The 16,041-nt window shown below is 45.4% G+C and overlaps 1 protein-coding gene and 1 long non-coding RNA gene across 2 annotated transcripts in view; one reads left to right on the forward strand and one right to left on the reverse strand.

Annotated features, from left to right (window-relative positions):
* LOC140424765 (obscurin-like) overlaps positions 1 to 16,041 on the reverse strand; it is a 1,044,598-nt gene that overhangs the window by 923,521 nt on the left and 105,036 nt on the right. The window contains 1 exon segment of the mRNA XM_072508149.1: positions 11,673 to 11,945. Coding sequence (XP_072364250.1) covers positions 11,673 to 11,945 — 273 coding nt within the window.
* The window catches only part of LOC140424767 (uncharacterized), a 39,161-nt gene that overhangs the window by 1,793 nt on the left and 21,327 nt on the right, over positions 1 to 16,041 (forward strand). The window lies entirely within an intron of this gene.

The following is a 16,041-nucleotide window of genomic DNA, read 5'->3' on the forward strand; positions in this document are numbered from 1 at the left end:
GAATGCAGACTATTAACAGAAAAACACATTTTCTGTTAGCATCTCTGACATACTGAAATTAACATAACAAGGCTGGAAAAAGATCCATTAGTCCTTGTGTATGCTGGTATTAGATTTGCCAACTCAGCATTACACTTGGAATATGTATTGAGTTTGGGATACCAATTTTGATGCTGGAAGGGTGCTACTTTTAGCTTTGATATCCCAGTATTAATGTTGGACTGTGCTGGTGTAAGCTTGGACGTCCCTACATTAATTCTTAAGTTGTAGCATCACCAAAACCTTGCTGCAGCTCAAGTGATAATAGGTTCCTGACACAAGTACTAGGAAAAACAATACACCATCTGTGCTACAAGTCTCTACTAAAAGCAGTGTACAAACAAATATTTATATTTCAAACAGCAGTCATGAAACAAACCTAGATTTGGATACTTCTGCGATGACAAGACTGTCTTGGGAGTGTCCCTTTAAGAAATGTTTTTGTCTTATCACATGGCTTCAGTGATGTCATTGTGTGGATGGAGCTGAGCTGTGGCTCTGTGAGTTTTTACTTTTGTTTTGAGTTTGGAGCTGGTTTGTGCCTCTGGGTTTTACTTTCGCTTTGAGTTTGGACTGGTTTTGAACTGCCCAGGTTGAAAGAAGTGGTTCTCTACCTTCATTTTAAAAGCTGTTTCCAAACTACATGATAACTTAAAAGAGATAACTGCTTTCTGGAACGAATTTAAACCTTCTGTTTGAGAAGGGAAACAGAGTATCACTAACACGTCTTATACCAGTAAGAGTGCCCTGTGCTGGGCCACTTTGAAAAGGGGTTTCTGGTTTTACTTGGATTTTGTTACTGAATTGGAACAGTAAAAGGGGGAATTAATTAAGGGTTATGCTGGAAGTTATAGATTACTGTAGCTGTGTTTATGTTTGTAGTTGATAAAAATGCTTACTGTGCGTATTTATACAAATGTTAACTAAATTTGTAGAATAAAGCTTGTTTTTTGATTAAAAGCACCGAAGAACTCTGTTGAATAACACCTGAAAGGCAGGTCTTGTGCTCATCGTAACCAAAATCAATAAACAGTTATAAGTCAAGTGAACTCCATAAACTACTTTGGAGTTGTTAAACCCTGGCCCATAACACAGACAAAACTTAAAATAGAACATTTCCATTAACTCTTGAGCTGATATTGCCATGAGATTGCAAGGCATAAGTAAAGAAAGGATAAAACACACTGTCTAAAATGTTAATTCCTCGGCTGCGGCAGGGATTTTCGAGTGCTGCTGAAAGTGAATGGAGTTTCGCCTGGAACGTCAGATTTTCCATTCTCGCTCGCAACAGATCCCGCCACATACAAGATTGGTGAATCCCTCCCATTGGGTGAGAAAGTAGGCTCATTAGCGCCCCTTTTCAGGACACTAAGGCCACGATTCCACTCAAGTGTTCGGCGTGAGCACAAACGGCAACGTAGGCGCAAAATATTGTGTCAGAAAACAAGAATCTCGGCAGCAAAATCTAGCTTTCTGATTTTCCCCGCCCCTTGCCGATATGTACTGAGGTTCCCACCCAGAAAGGTCGGGAATATCATTTCAATAAATTAATATCTCATTAAAGGTCTCCCTGCCTTATCGTCGGAGCACATTAGAAATTCCTCCCTCGCCGACATGGCAAGTTTCACAACAGATTTTGCAATACGTAAACCAGGCAAAGGGAATCCACTAGGGGGTGCACAGGTATGTATAGCCCTGAGGGAAGAGGGACATGCCCGGGCAAAACATCGACAGTGCCCCTGGTAACGGGCAATGCCAGGGGACGTTGTCAAGGGGGGCCTTCTGGGGAGCACCACTGGAGTTGGGAGAGGGGATTTACTTTGTGTGTGAGATGGGTTCCCCTTGTGCGTGTAGTGGTTGTGTTCCCAATGTCTGTCCATGGGGGGGGGGGGTTCCGCTTATGCATCTGGCGGGGGGGGTCTCCATGTATGTGGAAGGGGAGCTTCTTTGTATACCAGCGTGGTTGGCTTCTTCTAGAGTGCCGCATAATGTGGTGAGAAAAGCCTACAGTGCAGCCTGCGAGCTGCACGCCAGTTTTCTCACCTCAGCAGGCATTCTGTGCAAGAAACAGAAAATTTCTCCCTAAGGGTTGAGAGATTGACGGTCAAAAGTGCTGGATGGTGTAGTGGTAAAGGTCAATATCCGGTATCTCTATCTGTAACAGTGCACACTTCTAGCAGTATGTGAGCCACCAATTAATGGCCACTTAAAGGCCACTTTCTGCCAGAGGTTGGGGGCACCTAACCCACCTCTTCCCAAGCAAGGACAACCACATAGGGTCTCTGACTCCAGAGCCCGGGGTCTGGTTGCCTGCCTTGCCTTTCCAACATGACCCCATGCCTTCGCCACCCTCCCCCAAATTCATCTAATTTATGAATTGTTGCTGGTAGTCCTATGACACTCATTGGCATCAAAATACAGGCCACAATTTTGCACCCACATTCGCCACAAGTGAAAATGGCCATGTGGGTGCAAAATATCGCGAGACTCGAAAACAAGAATCTCGCCGGCAAGATCTTGTTTTCCAATTTTCCCCAATTCTGCTGGTGATGTAAAGAGGTTTGCACCCATGAAGGTCAGGAACCTCAATTAGCAGGCTTCCCCACTAAATCGTGTCGCCCCCCGCCCCCCCACCCAAATTTAGAATTCCCCCGTCGCTAATGTGACATTGACAACTGCTTTTTGAAACAAGGAACCAAGCAAATGGCACCCGCTGGGGGTGCACAGGTAGGTATAGCCGCCTGGAGGTGAGGGGCATGCCCACACAATACCCTGGCACTGCCGCTTGGCACTGGCTCAGCACAGCCTAATAGCACCATGACATTGCCCTCTGGGGAACTTCATTGGGAGGCGTGAGTTCTCATTATCGGTTTTTGGGAGGGTCCACTTGTGCATGCGGTGGGGTGGGGGAGGGCACCTCTGTTGATTGATTGATATTTATTGTCACATGTACTGAAGTACAGTAAAAAGTATTTTTTTCTGCGGCCAAGGGAACGTACACAGTACGTACATAGTAGACAAAAGATTAATCGACAGAGTACATTGACAGTGGTGCATCAACAAATAGCGATTGGTTACAGTGTGGAACAAGACCAAACAAGAGCAGCATAGGGCTTCGTGAATAGTGTTCTTACAGGGAACAGATCAGTCCAAGGAGAGTCGTTGAGGAGTCTAGTAACTGTGGGGAAGAAGCAGTTCCTATGTGCGGGTCTTCAGACCTCTGTATCTTCTGCCTGATGGAAGGGTCTGAAAGAGGGAAAAGCCTGGGTGTGAGGGGTCTCTGACAATGCCATCTGCCTTTCTGAGGCAGCAGGAGGTGTATACAGAATCAATGGGAGGATGGCAAACTTGTGTGATGCATTGTGCTCAGTTCACCACACTCTGCAGTTTATTGCGATCTTGGCTTGGCCAAGCAGTTGCCATACTAAGCTGTAATGCAAGCTGTAATGGATATGATGCTCTCTATGGCACATCTGTAGAGGTTTGTGAGAGTCGATGAAGAAATGCCAAATTTCTTTAGCTTCCGTAGGAAGTAGAGACGTTGCTGAGCTTTCTTGACTGTTGCATCAACGTGAGTGGACCAGGACAGACTGTTGGTGATGGTGACCCACAGGAACTTAAAGCTATCGACCATCTCTACTTCGGAGCCAAAGTAATCTATCCCCCTTCTGCAGTCTGATTCGTCGTTGTTTGAGATAGGACCCACCACAGTCGTATCATCTGCAAACTTATAGATTGAATTGGAGTTGAATCTCGCCACACAGTCGTGTGTTTACAGTGTTAGCCGTTTAGCTGCTGTTGTATAAAGAATCAAATGTTCTGCTCCTTCTCACAAACACCTTTATTTTCCTTTAACACAACTCTATACAAAACTCTATCATCACATCACATGCCCCAAAGGCCAAAGGCCACCTGATGCTTCTTTACATATCAGTGTCAATTATTGGATACTTAACATAAATGAGACATTTGATTGAAATGTCTCTTAACACATTCCTTAACAGTCTCCTTTTCCTTGGAGAAAAAATAATAATTTGGGGAAAACAAAATTACAAGAAACACAAAAACACGCAATTTCCCTCTTTTTTCAGTTTTGGAAGGAAAAAAAACCCAATGTAACAGAAACAGGCACCCTTCATTAACAATATCCAAAAGTTTCTGCGAACTAGCCCCTCTTTTCGTAAAACATTCGGACAATTGATAGCTACTGTCGACCCATTTAATTTTTGCTGTCTCCCCTCTGTCCAACATCTGCTTCAAACTTGCGATGCCTATCCTTAACCTTTTCTCATTCACACTTTTTGTAGAGTGCACATTTTCCCGCAGGGATTTGTCAGTGTGACACTCAATGGGTATGTTACCCAAATCCCCAAATTTCTGTCAATATCTGAGATATATAAAATGCCATATCCACCATCTCTACAAGGCTTAATGTCTCAGCAGCCAAAGTGCTTTTGACCACTCTCCTTATTTTCTTTGTTTCCCACACAAGAGGGCAACATTTACCATTATTCCCCAAAAGGAAAATTATAAAACATCCTGCGCTTGAAACCCCATCAGATAAATTTGCATAGGACGTATCATTATAAATTGAGTTTCATTTCCCTACGATCACCTAAAACAGGGAACATCAAAACACACTCCTGCATTTTTAGTTTGACCAACGCTTTAGTTGCTCTTATTATGTCTTCAACTTTGGGATCATTCATTTTGTACTCAGCTCTAAGACATCAAAACTAACATCCGGTCCAGTCTGTCTACCTAACCAATTCAGTTGCCCAATTAAACTTTGCAGTTGCTCTTTTTTCATCTTTGAAAACACTGCGTCTTTTTGTGAAACCTGACCACGACTAATTGCTATTGGGCTGACGCTCTCCAAATAAGGTTGGTGACATAAAGTTGCCCCTAACATAGTCCGTCCGATTTCCAGTCCAATGTATTTAAATGCACCGGAATCCTGACTTCCAACCCTGAATTCTTTCCTCAAACCAGAGAAAAGCTTCAAAATCACTAGTCCCACCCCACAAAAAATTATCGACATGCATCATAAAAATGCCAGAAAGATTTCCTTTACAGTGCCAGTAAAACATTGCCGGATCTGCTTTCAACCGGCATCAGCCTAACTTTAACAAAACTGAACTTACTGAAAAATACCAGACTCTAGACGCATCATTTAATCCTTATACACATTTGTTCAACTTCCAGTGTTAGCTGCCTCTTTAGGAGGAGGATGGAAAAAAATGTCTCTGCTGATGCCCCTGCAAAAAGGCAGCTTTTATATCTATAGATTTGCATTCCCATGCCTTTGCGGCGAATAGAGCCAAGAAGATCTTTAAAATAATCTTTTCTGCCGTAGGTGAATCTACCCTTAAAACCTGATCTTCTAAGATTTCTTCAAATCCCCTTGCCACAAGCCTGGCCTTTGCCTTACAAGTTCCATCCGGAAGAGCCTTTTCAGTGCAAATACATCTGTGGGATAGAGCTCTTTGTCCCCTATCCGGTACTCCCGTGTATACCCCAAAAGCACTCCAACTATGCAGTTCTTGCTGTTTGGCATCTCTGATAACTTTTTCATCTAACTTATTGGAAGCCACCAAAATTTAATGTGCATGCCGGCTTCTACTCCTAGTAGTATTTATAGTCTCACCCATGTTCCGAGACCTTGATAAACTGCGTCCCCTATCCCGCCTGTATGTCGTTCTGTACTGCTACTGCTTGATCTTTCCCTTCTGCTGTGGGATGTCCTTTCAAGAGTGCTCGATCTTTTCCTGCGAACCTGTTCACTATCCGATGTACTATCTGAACAGGCACTGCGTCTCTGTTCCTTCCATTTTTGAACATCATGTTCCCAATCCATTGTCTTGACACCCTCTCCTGAATGTTGTACATTTAACCAGTGTTAATACTTTCCAGCGGTCTCCCCTGGTCTACTAATAACTGTTGCATCGTTCCACTGACTAGACCCTTCAGGCAAGTACGCTACTTTTGTACCAACTTTTGGTAGTTGTCCTTTCGGGACAATGGCCTGTTAAAATTCATCAGAAGTATTGTGCTTCTCTACAGAAACCCTGTCTATATCAGTTAACTGGTCCTCATAGTTCTGTAACACGTGCGTACCAGATGACCCTGGTTCCTCATCATGTCTGTCTGCTTTGTCTAAATTTGGAAATTTGTAATCTGTACCCATTATCCTGAATGAATGTACCCTAACAGTTTGATTGCCATGTTGCAAAATAATTGTTTTGCCATCTATATCTATGATCTTCCCTGGGCCTTTCCATTCATTAAAATTGTGTCTTCTAGTATACTGTGTCTCCTTGCTGAAAAACGGTATTTGATGGACGTACATTATGTCTTAAAGCTCTGCGAATTCTTTCAGAGACTTCTGCTTGCAAAAAAACTTTTCTACTGCTATGTAATGCATTTAAATGCTCAGCAAAGGCAGAGCTAATTGTAGTCACTTCCCAAGCTGGAGGATGGTCATCCAAAATGGATGGAATTTTAGGATTTCTACCAAACCACTTATTGATAGGACTATAGCCGCCAACCATCTGCAATGAATTCTTTGCATGTACCGCCCATGCTATAGCTGAATTTAACTTGCAGTTTGGTCTATCTGCCAAAATTTTCCAAAGCATGTCATCTATTACAGCATGGTTTCTTTCACACACCATTACTAAATGGGCTTTCCGCAGCCGTATTCATAACTGTGATATTCACGTTTTCACACATATCCCTAAACTCATCATTAGCAAATTCTCCCCCATTGTCCGTAAGGAATTTTGCCGGTGGGCCCATTCCTGTCCCTCTCCATTTTTCCACGATTTGATCCAGAATTACTCTCTTTTCTTTACTTCGTACAATAGTTGATTGACTAAATCTGGTTGCTAACTCTACAAAATAAATATATTGTTAGCTTTATCCCAGATCTTAAGGTCCATGGCCACAATGTCGTTAAAATCCCTGGTGAAAGGTAGGGTTGCTATCGGTCACGATGGTGTCCTTCTGTACTTCCTACAAACTTCACAGCGATCACTAACCTGTTCTATCAGCTGAGAGTATTCATCCCTTACCCCTGCATCCTTTAATAAATTTTTCAGCCTCCGCGGAGACGGATGCGCAAATTGCCAATGCAGTTTTAATACAACAAGCTTTTTATCAGCTAAATTCCCATTTCCAACTGCCATTAACACATTCTTAACAACTGCACCTGAAATATTATTTGTCAGTACTGGAATACAATAGTGTCCCGACTGTGTAAATTATAAGTCCACCATCTTTCCAAAAACTGTTGCCTTATCCTGTTCCATATCCAGTTTCATGTGTGCTTTCTTCATCAACGGTCTTCTCAGAAGCAAAGGTATCTCACTTGATACAACATCCGTGCTGATGAAATGATTCACTCCGGCAATATTGCAAGGAATCACCACTCTTTTCAGTGACTTCAGAGTATTATCATCCCCAAACCTGAAACTTGTGGAACTTTCAAATTCCTTAATCTTGTTATGATTTTCAGCATTCAAAGAGTCCAGGTAATATTTTAACCAGTCAATTCCACACACAGTAGATGTGCAGCCACTGTCCAATCCAGCACAATCGAAGGATTCTGCAGCCAACACCCCCATTACTGGAGTAAAACTGCTTGTTAATAGGACAATGCCTTCTTTATGGTCACTATCTTTTTCCTCTTCTGACTCTTCTGTGTCATGTGTCGCTTCAAACACTATTGTAACATGTTGGACAGTTGAAAGCATAATGGTATTTAGAGTCACATCGATTTATCATACCTCGGGCACTTCTGAGGTTCATCTTCCTATTTCCATTCTCCATGTCCCTCCTCCTATTATAGGTTCCAAATGGATTTCTGTCCTCATAATTTACGGGTCCCGATCTCCTTCCATACCCTTGCAACCTGTTCGTAGCCGTTCGATTTCGCCATCCTGTCAGTAGTGTATCTTCCATAGTCTGCTTTATTGCTGACTGACCCATTTGTGTCATCAGAGCCATAGGAATCAAATGTTTCCCCAGAAACTTTTTTAAGGCCTTTGTCATCTGATCGAATAAGGTATCCTTATCCGCAAACTTAACTCCTGTCAAAACCAGGAGACTACCGATGTTGTTCACTCTAGCACAGTCCAGTAATTTAAATACCAACACAGATAGTGGAAATTCCAGGCTGTGTTTCTGCAGCCTTTTATATAATCTGCTAAATTCCATTATACAGTCTTTAATGGAGACATGTTTTCCGGAATCTATCAAAACCTGACCAGGCTTCATACGCACTTAACAAGTCATCCTTTTGCTAAATCTTATCCATATAACATAAGAGAGTCTCCATACCTTCTTCTGAGTCTAACTCTTTCAATTCCAGCTCAGAAAACACTGAGCGGAATTCTCCCCCCACACGCCGGGTGGGAGAATCGCCGGCGTGCTGCGCGTGTCCCACCATGCCGCCCCGGCACCCGCACGCGATTCTCCCACCCTCCCCCCAACCGGCGCGGCAAGAATCACGGCTGGCCGCTGGGAGAATCGCTGCTCGCCGTTTGCAGCGGGCGAGCGGCGATTCTTTGGCCCGGATGGGCCGAGCGGCCTGCCCAACATGACGGGTTCCCGCCGGCGCCGTCCACACCTGGTCGCTGCTGCCGGGAACAGCGTGGGAACGCTGGGGGGGGGGGGCGGCCTGTGGGGGGGGGGGGTTCCTGCACCGGGGGGGGCCTCAAAAGGGGTCTGGCCTGCGATCGGTACCCACCGATTGGCGGGCCGGCCTCTCTGAAGGAGGACTCCCTTTCCTCCGCCGCCCCGCAAGATCCATCCGACATCTTCTTGAAGGGCGGCCTCAGGGAGGACGGCAACCGCACATGCATGGGTGACGTCATTTACGCGGCGCCAGCCGCGTCATTTACGCGGCGCCAAGGCCCGGCGCGCGTAAATGACGCGACGCCACTCCTAGCCCCCCGGGGGCGGGAGAATAGGGGGCTGGGAGCGGGCACCGACGCCGGAGTGAAACACTCCGGTTTTCACTCCGGCGACGGGACTTAGTCTCCCGATGGGAGAATTGCGCCCACTTTGCCTCGGACTTTACTCTTATAAGGTAGAAAAAGAGCCAATGCTATACCTTGTTTCCTCTTTCCCAAGGCAGTTGCCTTAGTACACATAACAGCTGCACTTCTCCATTGGGCGTACAATCCCCTTGAAACTAAGGGGGGATAGTCATATCCGGCCATCTTTATCCTTGGTTCAGCCATATATATATACCTTTTTTTTTCTCACTCACTCCTTGGTTGGGTCTGGAAAAGTTGTATATTTCAACCCTTCACATTTGCACAGCAACCGTCCTCTGTTACCACAGTTAGCCGTTTAGCTGCTGTTGTATAAAGAGTCAAAAGTTCTGCTCCTTCTCACAAACACCTTTATTTTCCTTTAACACAGCTCTGTACAAAACTCTATCATCACATCACATGCCCCAAAGGCCACCTGAAGCTTCTTTACATATCAGTGTCAATTATTGGATACTTAACATAAATCAGTCATTTAATTGGAATGTCGCTTTTTAAAAAATATTTTTTTTATTTTCCTCCTTTTTCACATTTTCTCCCAAGTTTACACCCAACAATAAACAATAATTAGTAACAAATGTAATGTCAATCCCCATATCAATAACAACGATCCCATCCTCCCACCAAACCCCCAAACATTAGCCTGGATGTTAACATAAACAAATGACAAAGAGGAATCAGGAATCACCCATAGTCACCATTAACACATACAGTCCCCAACCCTCCCAGCCCCCAACCCCCCGAATGTTTGATGTGATCCAATTCACGAAAGTGCATGATGAATAACGCCCATGAATTGTAGAATCCCTCCATCCTTCCCCTCAGTTCAAATTTGACCTTTTCAAGCGTCAGGAATTCCATCAGGTCCCCCGCCACATCAGGGCACAGGGTGGAGAGGTTGATCTCCATCCTAACAGGATCCGCCTTTGGGCGATCAACGGGGCGAAGGCTACAACATTTGCCTCCGCGCCCGTTTCCAACCCCGGCTGGTCCGACACCCGAATATGGCCTCCCGAGGGCCCGGGTCCAGTTTCACATGCACTTTAGAGATTACCCTAAACACCTCCTTCCAGTAATCATCCAGCTTTGGACAGGACCAAAACATATGAACGTTATTTGCGGGATCCCCTCCCGCAACGTTCACATACATCTTCTACCCCCTCAAAGAGCCAGCTCATCCTCGCCCTTGTAAGGTGCGCTCTATACACCACCTTCAGCTGTCTCAGCCCCAACCTCGCACACGAGGTGGAGGCGTTCACCCTCCGGAGCACCTAACACTAGAACCCCTCCTCCATACCCTCTCCCAACTCTTCCTCCCACTTTGCCGTGATCCCATCTAGCGGCACCTTCTCCTCCTCCAAAATAGCCCCATAAACCGCCGATACTACCTCCTTCTCCAGTCCCCTTGTCATCAGCAACTCCTCCAGCAATGTGGAAGCCGGCTCTACTGGGAAGCTCTGTATCTCCTTTCTAGCAAAGTGGAATATCTCTTAACCAATTCCTTAACATACAGGGAGTACAGTAGAGGACTGAGTACACATCCTTGCGGGGCCTCGGTGTTGAGGACTATTGTGGAGGAGGTGTTTTTTCCTATCCTGACAGATTGCAGTCTGTTGGTGAGGAAGTCAAGGATACAGCTGCACAGGGAGGGGTCAAAACCAAGGTTGCAGAGTGTGGTTATTAGTCTTGTTGGGATAATGGTGTTAAAGGCGGAGCTGTAGTCTCTGAACAGCAGCCTGACGTATGTGTCCTTGTTGTCGAGATATTCGAGAGTTGATTGTAGGGACAGAGAGATAGCATGTGCTGAGGATCCGTTGCTGCGGTAGGTGGACTGCAATGGATCGAGACCATCTGGGAGACTGGCGTTGATCCATCTCATGACTAGCCGCTCGAAGCATTTCATGATAACAGACATCAAGGCCACCGGTCAGGAGTCGTTGAGGCACGCTACCTTGTTCTTCTTTGGTACTGGTATTCTGGTGGTCTTCCTGAAGCAGGTAAGGACCTCGGAGCGGAGAAGTGAGGTGTTGAAGATATCTGCAAATACACTCGCCAGCTGGTCAGCACAGGCTCTGAGTGCTTGCCCAGAGACTCCGTCGGGGCCCGTCGCTTTCCGCGGGTTTACTTTCAAGAAGGCAACTCTTACCTCCGAGGCTGTAATAGTGGGTATGGGTGTGTCCAAGGCTGTTGTGGCGGGTGGCACTGATGTATTGGCTAATTGTTCAAAGCGGGCATAGAACTTGTTCGGAGATTGGGGCGCCCTTTAAAAATTCACAGCTGCTGGCTTTTTCAGGTCCCCGCCCCCCCCCCCCCCCCCCCCCCTCCCTCCACAGTATGATGACGTGGACCACACATTCAGATTTTTTCTCCAGAGTGCTGCACTTTCTGGTGAGAAAAGCCAGTTGTGTTTTCTCACCTCAGCCAGCACTCTGCAGAGAATGGAAAATTCCGCCCATTGACTTTCAAACACAAAGTTGAATTTCCATCTGGGCTCTGACGTCCATTGACCATACCTTTAGCATCTATGCCATTCCTCCTTGGTTTTCAGACTGGTGCTGAAAGAAAAATTATACTTACCTATGATTTTCAAATCATAGCTCATAGTATCTTGTCCGCACTTGCATGTATAAGTGCCTTCGTCCTCTTTTGCTGTGGTTGAAATAAGAAGCCTGTGTTGCTTTCGCTTGCTTTCTGGTGTAAACCTTTTTGTTTGCTTGATTTCTTTACCATCTTTGTACCACTGTACTTTGATATTGGTGTCAACAGTCTCAATAAAGAACTCTGTTTTCTCTCCAAACACAGTAGTAATAGTGCGTTCCACTTTATCTTTGTTAAAAAATCGCGAAGTCTCTAACATGGGAAAATTAAAACATTTAGTAATCAAGCATACTTTAACTTTTTTTGTTATCAATAAGTGATTAAAGAACTAGTGCCAGATCAAGACATTAATGGAGAATATTTATTCCCTAGAGGAGATAATTCCATTCTTTGCTCAGGAGGGATTAGCCAAATAAACAGGAAAATGTTTCCTCTGGTATGAATATTTAAACATTACTTGGCAGTGAAAAGAGAGTTATCTCCCCCAATTACTAGACAAATTGGAATTATTGGGTTTGTTTATTGTCACATGTACCGAGGTGCAGTGAAAAGTATTTTACTGCGAGTAGCTCAAACAGATCATTAAGTACATGAAAATAAAAGAAAATACATAATAGTGCAACACAAGGTACACAAAGTAAATGCACCACATGATGTGATATTTATAGGTTTAATTTATGGTAAATTGGATCATTTTAGCCACAACGATAAAAAAGTCGCCTCTGAATTAAGGAAGGAAAACAATGAGACAGGGTTTGTCTCCTGATTGAGAATGGGTGGATTGTGTTTTGGGTGAGTCAAAAGGAATAAAACTGGGCTTTAATTCAGCATTCCACACATTTGAGTAAGCCCACTGACACTAAGCCACAATTCTCCTATTTCCAGACTATGTGTTCCCGCCAGCCGGAAAGTCGGAATGGATCCCCTAGCGCGAGGTATACCTTTAGTATGTTGAAAGATGCAAACAGGACGGATGCAAGTCAGCCTGCCTTCACCAATTTCTGGCCGCAGTTTTTAAAGGGCATCCAGATCCCAGAATTCACAGACAGGACCCCCTTACACCTCCCACAGCAGAATTGGTGATCCTCCGCTTACAAGGAGAGTACACCCAACCCCTCAGCAAAGAGGAGCATCCTACCACTAAAATAACGGTTCACCACCAACCCCCCCCCCACCCCACCCCATCTATAAGCATGAGGGTGACCCTCCCCCCTTCAGACACCCCACTTCAGTCTCTGCCCCTCAGGCCCCATCCCTTGCCAGTGCCAACAGTGCACTGCCCCTGGCACTGACGCCCTGGTCTGGTGCTTTAGACTCAGGGGAGTCAAGGAGGTAGGTCCAGTGCTCATGTGCCCCTCTGCCACTCCAGGACTGCAGAGTGAAGGCCCCCCCAATGCTCCTGGGGGTTGGATGGGCTCAGACTGGAGATAAGGGGTTGACCTCGGGACTCTCCCCTGGGATGGGTTCTCGTGGCTGGACTGCCCTTTCTAACACTGGGAAACCTGAAGGTCACTCTTGGCATGATGATTTCAGGCAGCTGTCAGATCAAAATCTTCATTCTTGTCTGTGTACTGTGAAAACTTTGAGATGGCCCGGCCACTTTAAGCTCTTGCATCCTGGATACTTGGAAGGCTTCCAAATCACAGCAGCACTCCATTCTACAGAAGGGATTCCCTTTCTCTCAGAAGCTGTAGGTGATAGAAGACCCCTTGAACTGACAGCAGATGTCAGTTTCACTTTTGACAAGGTGCCTCATGGCAGACTGGTACAAAAGGTGAAGTCACACGGGATCAGAGCTGATGTGGTACGATTTGCAGAACCGGTTTGGTCACAGAAGGCAAAGGGTTGCAGTAAAAGGGTGCTTTTCTGAATAGAAAGTTGTGACTAGTGGTGTTCCACAGGGATCTTATCTGGGGCTCTCTTGTTTGTAGTGTACATTAATGATTTGAAGGAAAATGTAGCCTTTCTGATTAGTAAGTTCGCAGATGACACCAAGGTTGGTGGAGTGGCAGATAGTGTTAAGGATTGTCAGAGGTCACAGCAGGACATAGATAGGTTGGAGATTTGGGCAGAGAAATGGCAAATGGAGTTTAATCCGGACGAATGGGGGGAAATATACCGTAAATAGCAAAACTCTTAGGAATGTAGAAAGTCGAAGAGATCTGAGCGTGCAGGTCCACATATACAAAGAACAAAGAAAGGTACAGCACAGGAACAGGCCCTTCGGCCCTCCAAGTCCGTGCCGACCATGCTGCCCGACTAAACTACAATCTTCTACACTTCCTGGGTCCGTATCCCTCTATTCCCATCATATTCATGTATTTGTCAAGATGTCCCTTAAATGTCACTCTCGCCCCTGCGTCCACCACCTCCTCCAGCAGCGAGTTCCAGGCACCCACTATCCTCTGTGTAAAAAAATGTACCTCGTACATCTACTCTAAAGCTTGCCCCTCGCACCTTAAACCTATGCCCCCTAGTAATTGACCCCTCTACCCTGGGGAAAAGCCTCTGACTATCCACTCTGTCTCTGCCCCTCATAATTTTGTAGACCTCTATCAGGTCACCCCTCAACCTCCGTCGTTCCAGTGAGAACAAACCGAGTTTATTCAACTGCTCCTCATAGCTAAAGCCCTCCATACCAGGCAACATTCTGGTAAATCTCTTCTGCACCCTTTCTAAAGCCTCACCATCATTCTGGTAGTGTGGCGACCAGAATTGAACACTATACTCCAAATGTAGCCTAACTAAGGTTCTATACAGCTGCAACATGACTTGCCAATTCTTATACTCAATGCCCCGGCCAATGAAGGCAAGCATGCCGTATGCCTTCTTGACTACTTTCTCCACCTGTGTTGCCCCTTTCAGTGACCTGTGGACCTGTACACCTAGATCTCTCTGGCTTTCAATACTCTTGAGGGTTCTACCATTCACTGTATATTCCCTACTTGCATTAGACCTTCCAAAATGCATTACCTCACATTTGTCCGGATTAAACTCCATCTGCCATCTCGCCGCCCAAGTCTCCAAACAATCTAAATCCTGCTGTATCCTCTGACAGTCCTCATCGCTATCCACAATTCCACCAACCTGTGTCGTCTGCAAACTTACTAATCAGACCAGTTACATTTTCCTTCAAATCATTTATATATACTACAAACAGCAACGGTCCCAGCACTGATCCCTGCGGAACACCACTAGTCACAGCGCTCCAATTAGAAAAGCATCCTTCCATTGCTACTCTCTGCCTTCTATGACCTAGCCAGTTCTGTATCCACATTGCCAGCTCACCCCTGATCCCGTGTGACTTCACCTTTTGTACTAGTCTACCATGAGGGACCTTGTCAAAGGCCTTACTGAAGTCCATATAGACAACCTCCACTGCCCTACCTGCATCAATCATCTTTGTGACCTCCTTGAAAAACTCTCAAGTTGGTGAGACATGACCTCCCCTTCACAAAACCATGCTTCCTCTCACTAATACGTCCATTTGCTTCCAAATGGGAGTAGATCCTGTCTCGAAGAATTCTCTCCAGTAATTTCCCTACCACTGACGTAAGGCTCACCGGCCTGTAGTTCCCTGGATTATCCTTGCTACCCTTCTTAAACAAAGCAACAACATTGGCTATTCTCCAGTCCTCCGGGACATCACCTGAAGACAGTGAGGATCCAAAGATTTCTGTCAAGGCCTCAGCAATTTCCTCTCTAGCCTCCTTCAATATTCTGGGGTAGATCCCATCAGGCCTTGGGGACTTATCTACCTTAATATTTTTCAAGACGCCCAACACCTCGTCTTTTTGGATCTCAATGTAACCCAGGCTATCTACACACCCTTCTCCAGACTCAACATCTACCAATTCCTTCTCTTTGGTGAATACAGATGCAAAGTATTCATTTCGTACCTCGCCCATTTCCTCTGGCTCCACACATAGATTCCCTTGCCTATCCTTCAGTGGGCCAACCCTTTCCCTGGCTACCCTCTTGCTTTTTATGTACGTGTTAAAAGCCTTGGGATTTTCCTTAACCCTATTTGCCAATGACTTTTCGTGACACCTTCTAGCCCTCCTGACTCCTTGCTTAAGTTCCTTCCTACTTTCCTGATATTTCACACAGGCTTTGTCTGTTCCCAGCCTTTTAGCCCTGATAAATGCCTCCTTTTTCTTTTTGACGAGCCTACAATACATCTTGTTATCCAAGGTTCCCGAAAATTGCCGTATTTATCCTTCTTCCTCACAGAAACATGCCGGTCCTGAATTCCTTTCAACTGACACTTGAAAGCCTCCCACATGTCAGATGTTGATTTACCCTCAAACATCCCGCCCCCAATCTAGGTTCTTCAGTTCCCGCCTAA

The sequence above is a fragment of the Scyliorhinus torazame genome, chromosome 6 (genome assembly GCF_047496885.1).
Source record: "Scyliorhinus torazame isolate Kashiwa2021f chromosome 6, sScyTor2.1, whole genome shotgun sequence".
Classification (NCBI taxonomy): domain Eukaryota; kingdom Metazoa; phylum Chordata; class Chondrichthyes; order Carcharhiniformes; family Scyliorhinidae; genus Scyliorhinus; species Scyliorhinus torazame.